Source organism: Amphiprion ocellaris, chromosome 11 (assembly GCF_022539595.1).
Source record: "Amphiprion ocellaris isolate individual 3 ecotype Okinawa chromosome 11, ASM2253959v1, whole genome shotgun sequence".
Lineage (NCBI taxonomy): Eukaryota > Metazoa > Chordata > Actinopteri > Pomacentridae > Amphiprion > Amphiprion ocellaris.
The window spans coordinates 8,236,181-8,257,193 of record NC_072776.1 but is presented as its reverse complement, the minus strand read 5'-3'; the positions used below and the strand labels follow the sequence as shown (position 1 = coordinate 8,257,193).

The following is a 21,013-nucleotide window of genomic DNA, read 5'->3' as shown; positions in this document are numbered from 1 at the left end:
ATTTTGCAAGTCGAGCCCATTTTTGGAATGACACTATTTATCTTTTTTTGCTGACAGTTGATGAAAAGACTCTCATGGTAAATGTCAAGATATCACCAGAAGCCAGACTGGGAGAAGGGGGGCGGGAGCTAGCTCTGTCCAAAGGTAGCAAAACCTGCCTATCAGCACCTCTATCGATCACTAATTAATGTGGATTATGTGCAAGACTATTAGCTGCCTTTGGACACAGCCAGGCCAGCTGTTACCTCCTAGCATTCGCGCGACACAAAGATAACTGGCTTCTGGCTGCAGCTTCGTATTCACTGTACAGACTTTAGAGACAATTCTCAGTGAGAATTTCCCAAAATGCATTTCTTTCAAGTGCCATCTTAGCACCCATTCAGGAAGACTAACCTATACAGAAACCACAAAATAAGGAAGTAAAAACAACCAATCCACATAACACCATCCAAAACTGACGTCATACAAATTTGTAAGCATACACAAAAACTAATGTAAATGAGGTTTTTAAAGCACACACGTTCTGATGCATGTACATACACATGCCGTTCATGCACATACAACTGCATATGGTTATACATATGCATACATACATGCATGCATACATAGTGTATACACATGCAGAAAAGCCAAAAGAAATAAGTCAGTAAGTGATTGTTGGTCTAGCCAGGCGTTGTAACACTGATCATAGAAGAGGCAGAGTGGGTGGATATTAAGGTTTGATCTCTGAAATAGCTGGTGTAGAGCTGAGATAACATTTGATTTGATGATCGATTAATACATGCAAAAATGACTCCAACTTCTCAGTGTGAGCATTTGCTACTTTCCTTTCTCTTACAGTTTCGCAGAGTAAATATCCTTGGCTATGAAGCATTGGTTAAACAAAACATTGTGAAGGAGTTTTTTGGACTATTTTTCGCTTTGGTGGCCATGAATACAATTAGCAGGTTTATCGATAATAAAAATAACTAATTTGCAATGAGCTATTCTGGTGTTTAGTGAACATTAGGGAAGATATTTTATGTGCAGCTGATTGCCAATCTTTTTTGGGGTTGTAAAGATAAACTCATCTGAGAACTGATCAGATATCTTTCCCAACCATTCCAGTGTATTTAAGATCGAGAGGTGGACCATAGCTTCAGCAATTTTTTTTAATGGAACCAACTCTGTATGATGCTTAAGTTAATGTTTATCACAAAATACGACATTTTAGAAATGTCAGTCTAAAATGCGCCTTGTATGTCAATCACAAGACCAACACAGATGAAGAATTACTGTTAACATCAGGATTTCTACTAGTTTGACAATGGAAATTCCTTTAGTTGTAAGATGTGTTTGTCTGGCTGGACCAACGAATAACAACTCCATTTTTTACTGCATACTGCTGCTTCTTGCATTACCATCAAATCTGCTCATGTCAGCACAAAGGAAAAACAGAATGGCGTTATCAACCAGTGCATCAACACTTTATCATACAAATAATGAATGGCACTCTGTTTACTTCAGCTGCCATGACCTGTTAGAGGAAGATTACAGATGGAAGATTAGCAACGCTCAAAGTAATTACATTGATACATCGGTTACGTAAAAGCAGTCGCAGCATTAATGTACTCACTTGCTCGTGCATGATGATGGACAGTTCTCTGGCGAGGTCTCTGTAGTTGGCTTTCATCTCGTCGTGGTACTCCTGCTGGTCCTCTTTGATCAGTCGCTCATTGATGCCCAAGCCATGACCACAGGCCTCCACAAAATGCCTGAACGCAAACATCATGTTAAGGTGTGTTAAAGGGAGATTACACCAAACGGATCAAGCTTTGCACACACACATTATGAACTATCTCACCTGAAGACCTCTTTCAACTGTTTGACCTTGTTATCTGGGTATTTTTTGGCGCTTGCATCGTCCAGAAAAGCTCTGGCATATGCAAGAGGTCCTGCATTTACCTGAGGGAGGAATGGTGTTTTCATATTATAATGTTGTTACATATTTCGGGTGCTTTTACATGTGTCTATAGAAAATCTGAAGCAGGCACCTGGACGCTGATGCTGCCCTGCAGTTTGAGCTGCAGACGGATCATGTCCACGTCGCTGGAGGAGCACAGCTGTTTGATCTCTGCCACCTTCTTGCTCATTTCATCGATGGCCACCTCAATGGGGCTCAGATCAGTGTGGTGCTGATACATCACTGCGATGCGTTTCTTTACGTAGGGGAAACAATGCGTGGCTATGGGAGGAAACAAGGGGTGAACAATTTGCTTATTAGTGCATGAATCGCTTTCCTCTTGCGCATGCTTTTCTCAGTTTTACAGCACAGGATGCACTCGGATGTGGACTGTACATCTTATGAAAGCTGACACATAATAAAGATAAGGCTGAACTTTTGAATCATTTACACCATAAAATGATATAACTGTGATTAGGATTAGATAACATCCCTGACAAACAGCTGACATGTTCACAACCTAATCAAGATCTTTCATTTATGCACCAGAGCTTTCTGCTGAGTAGAGCAACAGGTAAACAACTAACGTAACAGCCTGCTGCTCAGTGTGTAGCTGAAGCCTAATCCACTCTTACATGTCAATAAATAGACTTATAAAAGGAGGAGACAGCCCATAGTTTGGGAGGAAACTGAATAAATGCATATTGTATTTAGGATTGTTTAAAAGAAATGGATGCAAAAGAGACTAACATTTGTTTACACCTACATTTCATTATGTACTAAAATCATAAAGGGGAACTACAGAATTTTTTTCCTATTGACATCAGTTAATTGGCCATGAGCAGTGTAATGTCTTCTATGGCTCTGGAGGAACTTATCTGATAATGGGTTTATCTCAAATACATCTTCGGTAAACACTACCTTCACACTGAAAGTCAGGTTATTGCTGCATTTTTAGTACTGATTTGATTTCTAATACTAAATCAGATGAATCCCTTCGTTTATCTTGGGTACCATAACTACATAAATGTAAAGGCAGTCATTTACTGGTTAGTATCGTCCTGCGTTTGCATTGCTCCTCCACACCGCCTTGCTTTTTGCCCGATATGGTGAAAGGCATCTCAAATACAAATCGACGGATGTTGTGGCTCTTTTCAAAGTCCGTCTTCCTGTCAACCAGCTCCTTCTCTTCCAGGTATGGAGTCACGTGTGTCACCTGGATGTATGCGTACTTAGAGTCCAGGTCTTTGGGGTTGATCTGGAGAGGACACATGTCATTAAGATACCAGAAACAGAAAAAAATCAAAGCTCATTACAAATTACAAGCAAACAAAATCTCACCCGCCCAGAGTCCTGAATCATCTTGACGTTCTCTTGTCCAAACTTGTCCGAGTACAACTTGAGGAGTCTCTGAGATATCTCTGACAGAGGGGTGAATTTGGGTTCTTTGTAGATGTACTCCTTACCATCTTCATCTTCAAAAAAGCCCTAAAAAACATTAAATACTCTTAGTGGTCAGAACAGATAAAAAGTAATGTTTTATATAAAGAACCAGACAATAGCACATCAAACCACACATGAGTTGTGAGTGGGAGTCATTCCAACTTTGACAATAAATGAGGAAACTTTTTAAGACTCCAGGACACACAACCCTTCATCTAATGTCAAATCACAGAGACAAAAAAAAAAAACTACAGAAAAAACACTATTGTTAGTTCATTGATGTGAGACAGACCAAAGGACAGAGGTGAGTGCACAGATTTCACACTGTCAGTGGGAGCTCTTAGATTATTACTTTATTATTCTTGTATGTAAATGGTAAAAAGTCCCATGAACAGATGGATGAAGCCATGCATTTACCATGTGAGAGATGAATCCTGCTATTAGCCCTTCAAGGGTTTCCTACTATGATTAGCACAACACAGAGTTGGAGTAGAGGAGGAGTTAAAGGGCTAAAAGCTAAGCAATGCAAGAGAAACAGCATCGACTGCATTAGCGAAGGAACACAACACAGCCTAAAACATCACTGCAGTCTCAACTTAAATGTTGGGCTTTCGTATTGATTTACCTCCGCCTCTGAGTCAGTAAACTGGTACTGCTACAGGGGTGTGGATGACACAAAAAATAAAATCTTTGTTATTCCATAACTACCTAAATGCTAGAAATATATTTAATATATTTCCAACCATCTGAGCCACATGGACCTGTAGACATAATATCTATGAAAGAACACAAGTGGATGCAGCCACACTCGACAAATAATTCATAAAATTTCACAAAAGAAGAAAAAAAAAAAACGAGGGTCAGTACTAAAACCTTCCGAGCTGTAGTCTGCAACACAGAAGCAGAAACACTGAGATGAGTGCTGAAGTGAATGAGCGCCATGCAACACAGTCCCCAGAACAGAAAGCAGCAGTGTTCACTGTTCACTGTAACTTGAAGCAGCAGACTATGACTGAGAAGTGCAATGGATCACAGCAGCACCAACACCACACACAGATTCAGGCTGCTCAGAGGGTCTACCGCACAACTTACCGCTGCCTTCACAGAGGATAAAAAAGCAGAGAAGTCTATTAGAGTGGGTCAGAAAATGCCACTGTGTGTGGTCAAGCTTTGTAAAAAATAAGAAACCCACAGCAGCTGCCATGCTTCATGTTACCAGCAGAAGAATTAATATATGTGCTCTTCTGTGAAATCACAGATACAGCTGGTAAATAGGACAAATGAACAATATTCCAACTCACCTGTCCAAAGAAAGCCACTCTGAAGTACGTGCCCAGCAGTCTCTTGCCTGTATGCATCACTTCTGTCACTTTGCTGTATGCGCGATGCAGTGTGTCATACAGGTGGGCCAGTTTCTGTGCAAAATAACACAAGTGGATTGGAAATTAAGAATGCTAAAGGTCCAGAGCCAGGTTAAATTAGCGGTGGAGTGTCATGGGTGAATAAAACCCCTGATAAGGAGAGTTCATACCTCAAAGTCCCTGCGCTTCTCATAAATGGGGATTATGAGCTTGTAGATGTCAGAGATGAGCTCGTAACGCTCAGCTTTCCACAGTCCATCCGCACACTCCTCCAGCAGCTCCATTAAGACGTCCTGAGGGAACAACAGCAGCGGAGAACCATCGATAAACGACTCATAATAAATAAAGCTGGCATGGCAAGTGTTTGATAAGTCAACAGCTCTTTTTATTGTGTCCAAAATGTGCTGATGTTGACTGTAAGGAACCTAATGAACCTAATTTTACAAATATTAAAAAGTTTGAGTAAGCTGGCTTTCGTCAACATGATCTTTATTTCAAAACAAATGCAAACACTGCCTAGAATTCGTGTTCCTGTCTTTCTACTCTACTTCAGCAAATCTGATGGTAGTGATACAGAGAAAAAGGATAATCTCACATTATTTGTTCTGATTCTTAAAACCATAGACTATGTCTCTCTCAGAAAGGGCCATTACAAAAATATGCAGTAATTAGATCTAATTTTTAAAGTACAAATTGTTTTTAATGCTCCTGTGATGTGTGCATTTGATTTGAGATCTTGGAATTGCAAAGATTCAGCAAGTTATTACTCAAAGGAGGATTCATAAGTCAAAACTGAATCATTGTAGATCTAAATAGAAGATGTCAAATGTGTTTTATTCATTTAAATGCTGATACTAACAGGTACAAAAAACAAAAGTCTAAAAATTGAATCAAATAAGCTAAGTCAAGTAAAATAGAGTCTTAATGTAGTCAGCCCAAAGTTCATTTATACTTTTAAACTCAGCCAGTTCATCTGCACAGTTATATTCTAAATTAATCAAGCATTGTTTTGTTTTTGTATTTCAGTATGCATTAGTGATTTAAGTACTTCATTAAAATGGACATCCTGCATCCCGACGTCCTCCATCATTGCTGCTTCTTCATCGATGTTTGGAGTCACAACACGGAACGCTGAGCAGCCCTGTTTGAACATTCCTGCACACAGCGAACCAAGACATTATTTCAGCTATTAAACCAAACATATACCTGACATAAGTTTAAAAAAAATCCCAACAGAACTGCTGTTTGGCAAGCAACAGAAGATTACTGAGGCACCTTTTCTCCGCAGGTATTCGGCCACAAGTGCTGCAACGTGGACGTAGCACATGGCCGCCTGTAAACAGCAAGAGCAGCTCAGGTCAGATAAGGAATGATAAGAACGAACATCGACAACAGCGCTAATCATGTTAGTCACCGTGACTCACTAGAAGAACATCAGCTCACAATAAACTGGCAAATGTGAATTAAATCCGTTCCGTATTTCATATTTGAGATTTTACTGATCTATTCTCAGACTTGAGCCTAAAGTGAGGCCGCCACATGTTAAATTGGCCACTGACACGTCGCAGTTCATCTCAACACAGACCTCTGATAGGTCTCCGTTCTTCACATGAATTCGGGCCATGCTGTCCAGCCAGGTCTTGCGTAGCTCCGGTGTGCTGGCGTACGACTTAGCGAGGCTGTACTGCAGGTCCACCAGCATCTCCGGGTCTCTCTCGTGCTCCTTCATCTGAGCCGTGGCCATCAACACTGTTCGGATGCGTTTGGTCAGGTCCTTCACATCTGATGGGAAAGCTGTGTTCTGTTGAGGAGGATGGAGTTACCAAAGCTAGGTCAGCCATGTCATTGTTTGCTTTATTAAACATTTTTTTATAAGTAAATAATTTAACCATAAGAGGATCCATAACCCAAATTAAGCATATAAATAAGTTCCTCACCTTGATAGTTTTATCACTGTTTGCACAGTTGTTGATTATTGACAGAGATTGCTGGAAGCGGGTGCTTCCAATGCCAATTACATCAGCTATCAACTGGCTGACAGCAATCACCACCTAAAGAAAAGGAAAGATCGGCAGTTGGAAAATATTTTCTAACTTTTGTCAGCATTTCTAATTTTACTAATTTTAGTGGTTTTAGTCTTGCTCATGTAAAAATAATAATTAGCAGGAAAATCAACCAACCTACTTTCTTTAAATATGGCACAACTACCATACATACAAATAACTGTGTGTTATATGTTCTGTGACAGTTAGTATGATCCGTATTTGCTCTTGGATTCAACCATGTTTTACAGATAAGACCTCAAACAATACGAAATAATGGGTCATTTTCTGGAACATGTCATCAGTTTACTTGCAATTTCCATAATATTAGGAAAACAGATCGAACATTAAACTGATAAAACAATGTCAGATGTGTTTTCAGAGCTGTCCATAGGAAGCCTGGAATCTCCAGGATCCCTAAACACGAGGGTTAAATAATGTGAACTATATTTGCGCTATATTGTAAAGACAGCTTAGGCCCACACTCTCACCTGCAAGTGTGTCCTGACGAAGGACTTCCGGCCCGTGTAGTCAAAGTTACTCTTCATGAGGAAGTAGAGCAGATGGGCTGCATCGCTGCGAATGGAGCTCAGCTTGGAGTTACAACATTTCAAGATCTCGTAGCAGAAAGCAGCACACATGTCTGCACGGCCTTCAAAGAACGTGCATGGGAACTAGAGAGTGAAGACGGCAAGATCGGTCATCAGCTTAGGCCATGACAAACAGAGTTTTGGTAAATCAGGCAACGAAAGTGCTTCACACCTTGTAGATGAAAGTGCGCAGCGAAGTGAAGACCTGCTTGAGGGCCGTTTCTGACTGATTTATCCTCAGGAAACAGAGGTGGACTTCAAACACTTTCTTCATGAGTGGACTGTGGCCGTGATCAGAGCACAGCTGTGTCTGTGGAGAAAGAAAACTGCATTAAAAATGAGAAACCATGACTCTGATAAAGCATTATTCAGGGATAACATGAGGTCTACTAAAGAAACTAAATAAGTACAGTAAATATTTGGTAAGTATTAGGCTATGCTACCTTGAAACCCATGATGAAGATGCTTAGTGTGTCCAGGACTGTCAGGCACACTTCAGTGGCGATGTTGGCCTCCAGCAGCGACTGATTTAAAACATCTGCATCCGAGTGGCTGTAGGCTAAAAAGACACGACGTAAAGCTGTAGCTCTTTCACCCCCACTGACACGCTCAATATTAAAGCTCTCCAAACGTGACCATTTAATCACATCATGTCATATCTCTCAAAATATGAGAACCTTAATGTTAAAGGCAAAGCCGTCGCTTGAAAGATGGAAAATTTCATGATGTTGAAAAGATGAAGTTTCATTCCAAACTAGAGTCAGAATTATCTCAGTACAGACAAGACAATATATCTTTATCAGAAGAACTGTGGCAGGTTGATGAGGAACAAATTTTCTGTATCAGAGTTTTTTTTTTTCATATTTCTGAAGGAAATTCGAGCTACATTGTGTATTTTGGAATGAAACCCTTCATATTTTACATGGACTGCTTTCACAGAGCAAAATGTAAAATAAAGTTCAGAGCAGATGAGCTGGGCAGAGGGATGGGAAGATTTGGATTAAAAAATACGCATGCTCTTAATTCAACGAAATGAAAAGAGCCAGTAACAAACTTCCTGCCAACTTGATACATTCTTACCATGGTCTACAGATATTCCAAGAATACTTGAAATCTTTCTTACACTGAAAAAACAAAGACATTTTATTAAATGATGCCACGTAACAAAACGACCACCTAGTTTAACCCCGATGTCAGGCTACAAACAGCTTCGTAGGCCCTAGTTTAAGAAAATTCACTGACATCTGCCTGGGTTTAAACAGGATGAGGAGGAAGATGACGATGGAAAGCATGAGGAGTCAGACTACACAGTGTGAGGTGGAGGAGGTCGGGGGACCTCGGGTGGAGGGTGATTGCTGAATGGTACAGTATGGCGCACTTACTGTGGTTAAAAGTGTATGAGTTATCCAGGCTGCTGAGCTGCTGTAAGCGGGCATGCATCATTCCCGCCCTGTTACGGGACACAGGCAGAGTCTGAGACTTCCGCTCATGTGCTACAGGTCCTGCCCCATCCTGGTTCCTGATGAGGAAACAGGACAATGTTAGATGGAGGGCCGACTACCAGCAGAGCCAGAGTTAGTGAAGCAGAGTTAGAATGAATATTACAGCATTTCACACGCTTGAGTGGCAACACTAGCACCGGAACGTCCAATGAGTCAGAAAAAGAAAATCTGAGAGCTTATGAGATTTTGAAGGTCTAGGTATGAGTGTTTAAGGTGACAAATATCAAAGCAGCATTGAGTTGGAGCTTAAGCCATGCATGTAAGAACGAGACAAGCAGTGAATTTAGAGGAGTGTCACAGCACTGCAGCCTTTCTACAATGAGAAAATATCATGCAGTTAGTCTGAGAAAGTCAGGTCCACCTTTAGGCTTACCCAGGCAGGAGAGGGCAGGAGCCAGGTTTTATTTCATTATGTTAAACTTGCCAGCGTTTAGGTGAATAGAGATAGAAACAGTGGTGGGAGGTTAGAGAGAGTGAACACTCAAAGCACTCTGGGAGTCGAGGCCAGAGCTCTAATACAGCAGGTGTGTTTGGATGAATTTCAATTAAACTTCATATAACTGTGCCGAAACTTCAATACTCAGAAAAACTAGCCATTATTCTGCATGATCTACAATACAGTCAACAAATAGATGCATCGTCCTGATGATCTTTATGGAATATTGTCTTCTCCTTCCTGACTATAAACTTGAAATCCTCGATAATGACAACAACATTACCTTGCGATGTATCTCTTTCCCATGTATCTGAACTGATGGAGGCACACTCTAATAAAGCAAGTAAAAAACAGTCAGTTAGCGTACAGTTTTCAACAGCATTTACATATAACACGAGGGTTTTCTGTTTAAGACTCCTTACTCGACTAAAGTGAAGAAGTCCATCAGGTCAGCAGAGGAAGCCTTGTTCCAATACGTGAACAGAGCATCTGGAAGAGACAGACACTGACACTGTAGCGGCAAATTTGTGAACTTGGTGTTTTGTACATCAGACAGCGTGGAAAAGAGATTTTACCCTCAGACATGCTTTTGAGCACATGTAAGAAACACATGAGGAGGCTCTTGATCTCCGCCTGGTCCAGTTTATCACATCGCAGCAGAGTACTTCCCAGGGTGGAGGCAGGCTGGTGCTGAGGGACAAACAGGTCGGTCAGGCACAGACAGATAAATATACAGTCCTGCCAGGTCTCTCAAACTTGGCTTTAGCTCCTTCTCTTGCCTCAAAATAAACTGTGTAGTTTATTCTTGTTGCAAAGCCAAAACTCTACTTTTTTTTATTTAAACAGTATCTCAGACATGACAAATATGAGTTTTTCTGAACGTCTGGGATTCAGCAGTGAAGCTACACTAGTGGAATCATTCACTCAGACGCTGGAAAACGTGACATTCAACAAACAGAGTTTCTCCCAGCTGAGGCAGCAAGCAGAGGGGGAAAACAGAACCAAAGAGATGGAGCAACAGCGCTACCACAGCAAGGGGTTGGCCATATACCAAGCATGTTCCTTTGCCAGCAGTTAGTCTAGACCATGACTGGGGATGACTTCATGGAAAGCATGAGGTTATTGCTTTGGTTTTCTAAAGGGCGTTTTGCAGAGTAGAGAACTTTAAGTCTAAATTTAGTTTTCCTGAAAAGGTTGGATAACAACTTTAAAGCTGTGGTGCACTTTTATTTAAAGAGATTACGCAAAAACAGAAATATTGTTAGGTTGCTAATACTTTGGTTGTCTCCTGTCCCCTTATGCTTTTACACTATTTATGTCAGAGGCTTTAAACAGAACCAGGAGAAGATGAAACACAACAGCACAGACAGTAAAAATCCAGCCCTTTGTGGTTTAATGGGCGTCTCATCAGACTGTTTATCAGCGTGAGAGAAGAAATCACACAGCACACATGGGAGGAACTCAAAATTGAGAAATCCCTCAGGCATGCATGCACATCTGGAAGAAAGACAAACCCTGTGAGGCCCCGTGATACAACAGGTCTGCTGTACAGGACCAAAGAATAAACAGGACAAAGCCCGAGAATCTTCTGGCAAAGAAAAGGGCTTGGAGCTGAAGGGTACTAGGACACTCTCACACACACTATCATTCCCAGATGGGACACTAGCAGGGAGGCTGACTGTGTGAAGGAAGGAGGCGTTTAGTACTTGGAGTGAAATGCTGGACTGCAGGGCGCTCTCGGGCACACAGGGGACAGTGAGCAGGGAGAAGTCCATGGTGGCACGCTTGGTGCGCATGGAGAGCAAGGACTCTTCAGTCTCCATAAAGAAGCGCAGGACATTGATAGAGTGTCGCCGTACAAACTTCTCCGTCTGTCACGGCCAGCCATACGGTGAGGGCGGGGGGGAGTTAATGGTAGAAGTTAACAAAGAGAGACTTTCTGTGGCACTCTTGTAATAAACCAGGGGAACTCTGATGTGCACGAAAGCACCGCAATAAAACGGATGTTATATGAACATGTCACAGAAAGCCTAAATATGATTTCTAATAAATGTTGCTGAGATCTTGCACCACCTGCCGACACATACCTTGTCCAGAGAGTTGCCCTTGTCGTTGTTCCTCTCGAGCAGGCTGTTTGCAGAGTCAGTGCTGATGAGTGAACCACGAGAGTCTGCGTGACGCACGGAGTTAATGTTGGGAGTGGACGCCGCGTGAGGGGAAGCTGCCAAAAAAGAATAAAATTAAGATTACATATGTTGATTTGACAATAAATCGCTTCCACCATCTTCGTTTCACTCACCGGTGCCAGAAATAACACCAAAAACATCTTTGTGCAAGCTGGTGTCCAGGAAGGTGCTGGACCTGGGAGGTGTCATCAAGGCGTTGGTGAGGAGTGAATCGTCTCTTCCATTCTAAGGAGAGACAACTGAAGAGTTTAACGGACCCCAGACAACATAAAGAGGTGGATGTTTTGATGAAAAGTGACTAGGTTCTGTTTTGTGTGAGTGGCTTTTCAGGAGCTGCTTGGTACTAAACTCCAAAAGTTCTGATCGTAGGCGACCACTCCTGTGTGAACATGTATGGTATTGAATTCAGCCCAGATCTAGGAATAGTATTCTTAGGATGGTTGTCAAAATGAGCAGATTTTAACTTTATGAAGATTGCAACAACTTAGTATGGAATGCTAATAACTTGAAAATGACATATTTCATATCTATGTATTAATGCTTACAAAGAATCTAGACCACAGTTCAACTCCTGAATAAAGTTCTGCATATGAAAAATATTGCTATAATATAGCTGGAATATCAAACAAGAGAGAAACATGGAGTCAGTTTCTTATCTACTTTCTTCAGTAGATGGCCCAAATATCGTATCATGTGTATCTGAGTTGAACTAAATGTAATAACTACAAATATGGCAGGAAAAACGGTATTACATACAGATACCTCTTCCTGGGTTTCTATTCTTGTTATATCAGTTTGCAATCTCTCTTTCTCTTTCTTTACAGAGTAATTCTATTAGCTGTTTTATTTTTGTCAACTCTATACATGCATCTACATACAGAGTTTTTTCCCTATAAAGTTTTTTCCTGTCCGAACTCAGAGTCTGACTACAAAGGATGCTGTAAACTGTACAGATTGCTATGCCTCTTGAAGAAAATCTGCTATTTTTGGATTTTACTACTGACTTCTGCTTAAATGTGCCTCTATATAGATGTATATTACAATTTTTATTTGAATGTATATATACATTTATTACTGCTGTCTGATCCCAGCCTCTCCTGCCACATGTAACACTGTTAAACGTTAATGGCTTTCACAGGTTCTTGAATTATGTCGCTCTTTGTCACGACAATGGACGTATGTGTAAAAAGGAACAAGGTAAGTTGTAGGTTGATAACTTATCATCTAAGACTGCTTGAAGTGCCCTCCTTGTTTTCTTTTTCTTATTTTTTTGAGTACATTACTATGATTTTCCTTTTGTTTGTGCACTCAAGTGGTAAAATGTGGATGTGAGTATAGATGAGGCTACACAGCCGTGTTCTGATTTCATATTTTTCTTGTTTGTGTTATGTCCAAAAGGTGATAAATACTCAGAAGAAACCACTAGGTGGCTCCCTTACATTGCTGGAATGGTTGATGGGAAACGGTGATACTTCCTTCACGTTCAGCCTGTTGACGTTCTCCTGGAGCAGACCAAACAATGGCAAATACAGGGTGGCCATTCTGGCCTGCTGGCTCTGAAAAACAAATGAATCAACTGAGTGTCTCAAGATCACACACACACAAGTTTAAATGCAGAAGATGGAGATATGAAGGCAAAGGCTTACCTTGGAGGTGTAGCGGTCATCAAACGTGTGCTTCATCATGAGGTTCTTCAGCACCTGGATAGATATCTGACGAATCTCCCTGAACTCCTGCAGAGCTGCACTGACCTCCCTGAGCAGCAGCCCGACCAGGAAGTGGTTCTTACAGAAGTCATCTGTCAGCGAGTAATCCAGCTGGAGGTCTGAGGGGAGGAAGAGGAGGAGGTTAAGCCAAGACTGACTGATGAGGAGTAAATGAAGCATGTGAAAATATGAAAATTTGGAAAAAATATAGACATTGTAGGCAGGATTTAAACCTAGAGAAGGCAAATGATTCCCATTAACCATCATCGGTCTGTAGGAGGAAAAAAAAACAGACAGAAAGACGAGCTAAAGCTTTCGTGTCTTACAGATTAACAGAGTGTGACTGAGCTGCTGTTCTACACCAATAGTGTGAAAAGACAAACAGGATTATGGCTGGTGATTGAACAGCAGCAGCTGTTCACAGATGGTGTTCAACAGCAATCAAGACGAGTAAAGAAATCCCAAATCTCACACAGATTCCCAGAATGCCTGCAATCAAACGCATCTTTTTCTTGACTTTTATCTTTTTAAAACCTGCATTTCAAGCATGCAAGTGTTAAAAGGACATCTGATCTCATAGGAATGACTGTAAAATCTTGTCATCACTCGTCATCAACCACCCAAACCACTTCAAGACAGAAGGAAACTACCACCTAGTCCCCTACACCTGCACAAAGAGGCAACTTCATCTTATAATGTAGGATTACAAATGATACTCTGACAGCATTATATCTGAGAAAATGGATAAATACTTAAAGTCACCCACAAAACCCAAAGAAAGGTAGCTGACAGGGTTTAGATTTTAGAGTGAATTTACTCATCATGGATGAAGAACCAGACTGAAATCTGCTGTTTTTTTGGACATGCAAACAGCACACCTTGCACCTACCTACTGGAGTATCATGTGACTCCACTGTATCATGTGGAGATAATAAAGCTAATTGAGGAAAACAAAAAAGAAAAAAATACATTCTGTAAAAACAACGAAACAGCAATGATTTTTTTTAAAGCTAACACAAGAGAAAATTCAAAAATCTCTTGGAAATGGAAATATTTTATTAGTGTTGGCCTTTAACAATAAAACAAAACATATGCTGTCAATATTCTTCTTCAACACAGGCAATGTAAGCACACTGGCAAGCACTCTTAAGCTGCCATTAGGCTTGGAACTTGACCAAGGGATAAATTACTTTATCTTCTCACCTTGAAATCTCAATATCCTCCCTTTTCCAAATGGCATTGGCAGGTTTAAGGGGACGTAGTGCTCGTGGTTGCACACGACACGCAGGAACTCAAACTTGAACTCAAACAGTGTCTGCATTAAAAACAACAGGAGAGATGCCTTTAATAGAGTATCATACAATTTTGCCTTACGAATCACATTTTTACACACAATCTGTATTGTAGTCTGTTTCTATGAGAGCTGTTTGTATCATCACTGTACCTTTGGGTCTCCAGGCATGAAACAGTTGACGTAGTTGTTAATCTGCTTGAACACAAAGCCTCTGTCCATCAGGTTGAAGCAACGCTGCAGAACGAAGGAGGAAAAGCAATTCTGCCTTTATTTCTAGGAAACAACAAGTAACTAAGCACACTGTGTAGACCAGTCTGCTTATACTGAACACTTGGCACCACGCAACATACAGAAAGTGTGGATCCTGACCTTGATGAAGACTGCCAGGCTGTGGTTGGCGTTTCGAGCAGCATCCAGGTTGTCCTTGTATTTCTGAGTGATGTGTGGCATCATCATGTTGACCAAAGTCTCCACGGTGTGATGGAAGGACGCTGAGAAGCGCTGATTCCTTGACAGCTGAACGGCAAACGTTGGTTTAAAGTTTTATTGTACAACACAATACACAACAATTTCAAAAGCAAGTCTGGTATCTGATGTCTTTTCTACTGCCAATGAAATTTCACGAAGAGATCAAACCAACAGGAATGTGGTCTTACTAACCCAATGATATTAAATTATCATACTCCTTAACTATAATAAACATGGACACAATGGCTTATTTCGAAATAATTCCACATACAACATTATGCTTTAACAAATATTGTATGTATGTATTAATCCCTGGCATAAAATTATGTCCACCAAAAGCACAACTTCCTATTATTTGGGTAATTTATGCAAGAAAATACATTGCCCAGTCATTCCATGAATTTATTCTGATGATCTTGAAAATACAAATCAATATACATATGCAACCGCTCAGTTGCATTGTAAGCAGGACCTAAAGGGTTTAGGCTGCATGTGACACACATGTAAGTGGAAAGTACTGAGTAACAAACTGTTTCTTGTGACATTTAATGACAATGATAAAAATACAGAACATTGCATGACTCATGCTTTAAGCGACAGGATCTCACAGCCTCCAGTCTGGCGTAAACTTCTCTTGTTGTGCATTTACTGGCTTCCACTGTGGCCTTCACATTGTGCCACCGGAGGTTAAACACAGGGATGTGGTTGCTTATGGAGTTCGAACAAATGCCGGCAATTAAACTGCACAGCAGTGTGGCAGAGACCGTGGACACATAATACTCTGACTGTGGTACTGTGGCTGTCCACAAGACTTGGCATGTCGTAAACTACAGCGAAGAACCTAAACTGCAATAGAGCAGACACCTCTGAGTCAAACACACATGTTGTGGCAAACTTACCTTCACTTTACAACTCTCAATCAAGTACTGAGCCATGGACTTGACTAAGGCTTCAAAGAAATACCAGGAGTACTGCAGGGTAGACAAACATCAGTCATAGTCAGAGTTCACGCCAGCTATAAGTACACACTGTGTAAGCCTCTAAAAAGGTACAAATATGTTACCTTAAGCAGCTTGTTACTTGTGAGGAAGTCGGTGGAGGGTTTCAGGATTGCAGTCATTGCTTTTGCCAGCTCCTCGTGTACAGTTCGAGTGGTGGACGATGTGTACGGCTCAGTCTTGAATACATACTGTATCAGACACGCACAGACATACACGTCAAATCTCCAGTCCAAAAACAAAATATAATTTATATAAAATATACACATGGTTGTAGTATTTGGGATGTGAAATTTACCTTCACATAAGACCTAAGGTAGTGCTCCAATCCTTCCTCGTGGCACTGAGCTACAATGTGAATCATGACTCTAAGAGGAAACAATGAAAGTATGAGTGAGGAAATGGTTCTGATTAACTTGACAGGTTGTGCACATAAATTCTGCACTGACAACACTATCCAAGTTTTGTATTGACAGGTATGTCAAATTAAAATCTCTAATTGTAAAAAAAAATTATAATACTGTACATTTTCAGTTACCTGTACTCACTTCATGATCTTTTGGGTCTTAGACCTTCTTTCATAATTGTGTTTTTTCTCAGTCAACAATTTTAAAGAGCCCATATTATACACATTCACAGATTTACGTAATATTAATGACATTTGTGGGGCCTACCAGAACACCGCACATAATGGAACACTTTACATGCTTTAATGTTTAAAAAACACAATTTTTCTTGTGCTGTACATTGTTGCACCTCTTCTCACCTTCTTCTTTTTTAGCTCCTGTCTCTTTAAAACCTGCCTCCAAAAAAGCTCAGGCTGCTGTGATCGGTCAGCTGACTGGACAAAAGTGAGATAACATTGGTTCCATACTGTAACCCTAGATCAGATTTTTTGTTTGAGGTTGTGCCAAACTAGTTGCTAGGCAGGTGTTATACAATTATGTTACATGGTGATTTAAACAGAGGAAAAGCCTGGACTTAAAATGAGAGGTTTCATGCAAGTAAAGAACAGGGTTTTCCGTGGAAGAAAATAACTCCTTTTGGTGTGGACTTTGGGCTTTGTAAGTTTGCAGATCTTTCACGTGTAAAAAAGCTGTTACACACCAAAGAAAAGGAAAGACTCATAAAGCATAATATGGGCTCTTTAAACTAAAAGCAGCATTCTATACATTGATTTTGTTTAGATGAACACTGAAATCTGATATTTTGTCAATAAAGTGCCATCAGCAAACAACATTTCAGGTACCTGGTGACATTGACTGCCACGTCCTCTTGGGTGGCACTGGTTAGGACCCTGAACAGCTGATTGAGGGTGGTGGGCAGGAACTTGATCATCACATGACTCTCCATGGCATGCAGGCTCTGTGAGCAAAACATCACAAAGATATGTTCATAAAGACTTCAACTGCATCATGTAAAAAAGGGAAAATAAAGGTGGAAAACGTCCACACTTCTAAAATGTGCATAAAAAGGCTAATAGAGAATGTCTTGTGAGGAGCCTAATCTAATAACAACAACAACAGGAGGACAGGAGTGAACAACAGCGTGCTAATCACCCTCACTGTATGCTCCAGTGCCTGGAACATGGCAGAGTGGAGGCTCTGGTGCATCAGTGTGCAGGAAACTAACACGAAGCTGCCAAGTAATTTGGCGAGATGCCAGTGAGCACGGCTGACCTGCTGTTTGACCCTCTGGCTATTGTTCGTGTTCACTGCTGTGTTTATATTAGAACCCGAGAGATGCTCTGGACCAAATGCTGCTCTCGGTGTCAATGTTCACCAGGGGAAGAGTAAACCGAGATTCTCATGAACTGAGAGCGAGTGATGGAAAAGGTGATAAACAAGCTACCAGCACCATAACAGATTTACTGGCATCAGGATCATTTTCACAAGTAAATACATGCTTCATAAAAGAGTAAGAAACAGGCTGTGCACAAACCATCCAGAAGGATGCACTGTTGGCAAACTACAGAACATTAATCACCATGTGATAGGGCACCAAACAAGTGTGACTGGTTGTGGTTTCATGGTGAACATGAACTGCAGTTTGTAAGTTAATACAAAGAGGCAAGAGCAGAGCTTTCTTTGCAGTAATTCATAAAGTCTCAGATGTCATTCTGGTCAGATTTCATTCCCTGTGTTCACTTTATGCATCCTTGCAAACCACATGCCTTCAGTTCCACAGTTTATGCAAACATTATAATGTGGACAAGACGTGAACATTTGTGGACTGTGGTTTAAATGTGACTCAGTGTAACATTAACAGTCTCTGTAAAGTTTATCTCTAACTGTGCTGCTATTACTACCCCATTAATTAACCAGCAGCAAAGTTGATAGTAAAGTCACATCTCCACACTGTGTTAGCAGCAAGCAAGTATTTACTTACTGCATAAACATGAATGTACACAGGAAGAGAAATCCCAGTTATAGACGATCTATACCCTCAAATCTTACATAGCTTGCTTTACCTTCAGGTATTTGACCAGTTCTCCTCCTGACGCCTGAGCTGCTGATGCAATGCTCTGACAGTGATGGAAGAAATTGTGCAAATGTTGATCCTGAAACACAAAAAAATGTCAGAAGTTCAATAGGTTGTTCCATGAAGCTGTACTGTTGTGAACGGCACCCATTCCCAGAGCTGGATGCTGGATGCTTCAGATGTGTGGCTGTGTTTTATGGTCCTTGTGTCCCACCCCCCCACCTCTCTATCTCTACCCCTCTATCTGTATCCCTCTATCTCTACCCCTCTATCTCTACCTCTCTACTTCTTCTGTCCCTCTCAACCCGCCCGGCCAGCAGGCAGATGGGTCCCCCCACATTAGAGCCGGGTTCTGCTCGAGGTTTTTTTCCCTGTTAAAAGGGTGTTTTCCTTGCCACTGTCGCCTTTTGGCTTGCTCTGGGGGTCAGGCATATGGGTTCTGTAAAGCGTCTCGAGACAATTTGACTGTAATTGGCGCTATATAAATAAAATTGAATTGAATTGAATTGAATTCATAAGGTTCACAAAATAAAAGCCAACTGGCAGGATGCAGGTGAATTAGCAGGATCACTGCAGATTTCCAGAACTGACCTGAGTATAGACAGTGGACACGAGGTGTGTGGACACCTTGAATAGGGGCTTTCCTCCATCCACCCATTTGACTTCAGGAACCAAATGCTGTAATAGAAGAAAAAGCATCAATTCTGTGCTTAATATCTTACATTCAGCAGTGTTTTCATGCCACTACCTCTTCAGACATGCAGATTCAATGTACCATTAACTTAGAGGTTGTGGTCTTTTACAATTAATTTCTAAGACGCGCTGTTCAACCACAATAACATATGTTCCAAACAGAGTAAAACAGCACCTGTCATAGAGATGGGGTGCCTTGGTATCATCCAAAAATGGATAAAAGAACACATTTTCTCACAAAATTTCAGACAGTGACAATGTTGTACTGAGTTATACACATGAAAAGTGCCACAAATAGTTGAGTAACAATTAAAAAAGGAGCCCCACTCTTCTGTCATAAGAGCATAACATAAACATAACATAAAATCTGATTAACCAGACTGATGCTCTCCATAACCTCCAACAGTTCTGCACCACTGACAGGATGAAAAAGAAAGGAGAGAACTTGACCTCTGAGTAGATGAGGCCAAGCTGTCATGACTTAACAACTTGAGGACATGTTCTACCTTGCTGGCACCTTCCTGACAGCTGAGATATCCAGCAGGTAGGTTGGCAGCCACAGGGATCTGACTCTCATTCATGATCACCCGGCCGTCCTTCAGCAAGGGGAGCCAGGCGTAACCCACTGAGAACAGAGAGACAGGAGGACATCGACAGCTAAGAGGTTTGCACTTCATGCCAGCAACGAGGCACAGAAACAGAAATTGTGACAGTTTTAGTGACACGATTGTGAATTTTGCATCAGTGTGATTCAGTGTTTCACCTTGCGTCTCCACCAGGTCTCTCTTCTTGGTGCTGGCCTTGCTGTTGCTATCGCAGCTGACATGGTAGAAGGTGAAGAGCAGATGATGTTTCTCATGGAGCTGGGTTGGCAACTCAATCTTAAACTACAGAGCACAAATGTTCTGTTATCACCATGAACTAATACACATTACACAACTTTCAATGTTTATCAGTCCTCGCTGAGGCTTTCTAAATATCAGGAACAGGGTGTCTTACTTCATCGTAGAATTCGGGGTTGTGCTGGTGATGTAATACTGAGGCGAAGGCATTTTTGGTAAACAAGGGTCCTCCAGGTCGGCCATAGATGCACTAAAGAATGACAACAGTAGCCGATTAGTTCCTGCGACTGGTGGGGCTGTCCTTTGGAAATTGTCTGAGCACACATTTTTCTGTTCACACGTTCAAGTTTACCTTAAGTGAAACAGCCTCTTCCTCATCTGAGTCCTTGAACTCGATGCAAACAGCTATGTTTCTAGCCTGAGGACAAACACGATGAGCACAGTTGACCCAGTTAGCAGCAGTAAGAGAGAAAAGCGCTTCAGATCACAAGAAAAGTTGGTGGAGAATCTGTCCACAATTCCGTTGGGTAAAAAAGGGAAACTTTCATGTTGCCTACAGCCCACAAAATAACACTTAATAATAAATAATACCTTTGCAAATGACTTTTGGCTGTCGTATTTCAAGTGCTTCGGGTAGACATAGAGGTGATTGTTGTAGATGGTGAAAGGCTGAGAACATTTGGCAATGCACGGCACAAATTCCTCCACTTCAAAGAAGATGTTGGTCTTCTCGCTGACATCAAACTGCTTCACAGGAATGTAGGATGAGGTAACACAATCTATATACAGGAGCAGGAGAGAGGGAGAGCAAATAAACAGCCTGCAGACAATGTAACCAGTCCAATGTGAGCAGAAATGTTTTTCATCTCTCATATTGGCGGCGTCGAGTGAATTTAGAAGGCTTACTTGTCAAGTCAGGGGCTACATTGTCAATGGTAACGTCGAGGTTTCCTAGAATTACAGGCAGCTTGGCCATCTTCTCTGGCCTGAAGGAAGGAAAATAAACTCAAGTTAAGCCTTTGCTATCAT

At 41.2% G+C, this 21,013-nt stretch overlaps 1 protein-coding gene across 14 annotated transcripts in view; it reads right to left on the bottom strand.

Moving 5' to 3' along the window:
- Positions 1-21,013, bottom strand: part of zmp:0000001200 (dedicator of cytokinesis protein 9) — an 85,390-nt gene that overhangs the window by 1,219 nt on the left and 63,158 nt on the right. For 3 of the 14 annotated variants that reach the window (XM_055015278.1, XM_035957273.2, XM_023290317.3), the window contains exons 16-52: positions 20,891-20,970; positions 20,576-20,763; positions 20,337-20,402; positions 20,142-20,234; positions 19,906-20,029; positions 19,649-19,767; positions 19,041-19,127; positions 18,439-18,528; positions 17,218-17,333; positions 16,267-16,336; positions 16,034-16,159; positions 15,870-15,941; positions 14,872-15,018; positions 14,653-14,736; positions 14,412-14,523; positions 13,149-13,327; positions 12,942-13,058; positions 11,616-11,727; positions 11,404-11,537; positions 9,892-10,006; positions 9,739-9,805; positions 9,600-9,647; positions 8,459-8,502; positions 7,822-7,937; positions 7,551-7,688; positions 7,280-7,462; positions 6,684-6,797; positions 6,332-6,547; positions 6,022-6,079; positions 5,795-5,901; positions 4,917-5,039; positions 4,687-4,800; positions 3,284-3,430; positions 2,990-3,200; positions 2,034-2,224; positions 1,844-1,944; positions 1,616-1,754 (exon numbers count right to left, since the gene is read on the bottom strand). In XM_055015278.1, the coding sequence (XP_054871253.1) occupies positions 1,616-1,754; positions 1,844-1,944; positions 2,034-2,224; positions 2,990-3,200; positions 3,284-3,430; positions 4,687-4,800; positions 4,917-5,039; positions 5,795-5,901; positions 6,022-6,079; positions 6,332-6,547; positions 6,684-6,797; positions 7,280-7,462; positions 7,551-7,688; positions 7,822-7,937; positions 8,459-8,502; positions 9,600-9,647; positions 9,739-9,805; positions 9,892-10,006; positions 11,404-11,537; positions 11,616-11,727; positions 12,942-13,058; positions 13,149-13,327; positions 14,412-14,523; positions 14,653-14,736; positions 14,872-15,018; positions 15,870-15,941; positions 16,034-16,159; positions 16,267-16,336; positions 17,218-17,333; positions 18,439-18,528; positions 19,041-19,127; positions 19,649-19,767; positions 19,906-20,029; positions 20,142-20,234; positions 20,337-20,402; positions 20,576-20,763; positions 20,891-20,970 (4,348 nt within the window). Of the gene's footprint in view, positions 1-1,615; positions 1,755-1,843; positions 1,945-2,033; positions 2,225-2,989; positions 3,201-3,283; positions 3,431-4,010; positions 4,041-4,686; positions 4,801-4,916; positions 5,040-5,794; positions 5,902-6,021; positions 6,080-6,331; positions 6,548-6,683; positions 6,798-7,279; positions 7,463-7,550; positions 7,689-7,821; positions 7,938-8,458; positions 8,503-8,760; positions 8,898-9,599; positions 9,648-9,738; positions 9,806-9,891; positions 10,007-11,403; positions 11,538-11,615; positions 11,728-12,941; positions 13,059-13,148; positions 13,328-14,097; positions 14,146-14,411; positions 14,524-14,652; positions 14,737-14,871; positions 15,019-15,869; positions 15,942-16,033; positions 16,160-16,266; positions 16,337-17,217; positions 17,334-18,438; positions 18,529-19,040; positions 19,128-19,648; positions 19,768-19,905; positions 20,030-20,141; positions 20,235-20,336; positions 20,403-20,575; positions 20,764-20,890; positions 20,971-21,013 lie in introns of all 14 variants that reach the window. The other 11 variants (XM_055015274.1, XM_035957274.2, XM_055015277.1 and 8 more) reach the window with 9 other exon arrangements.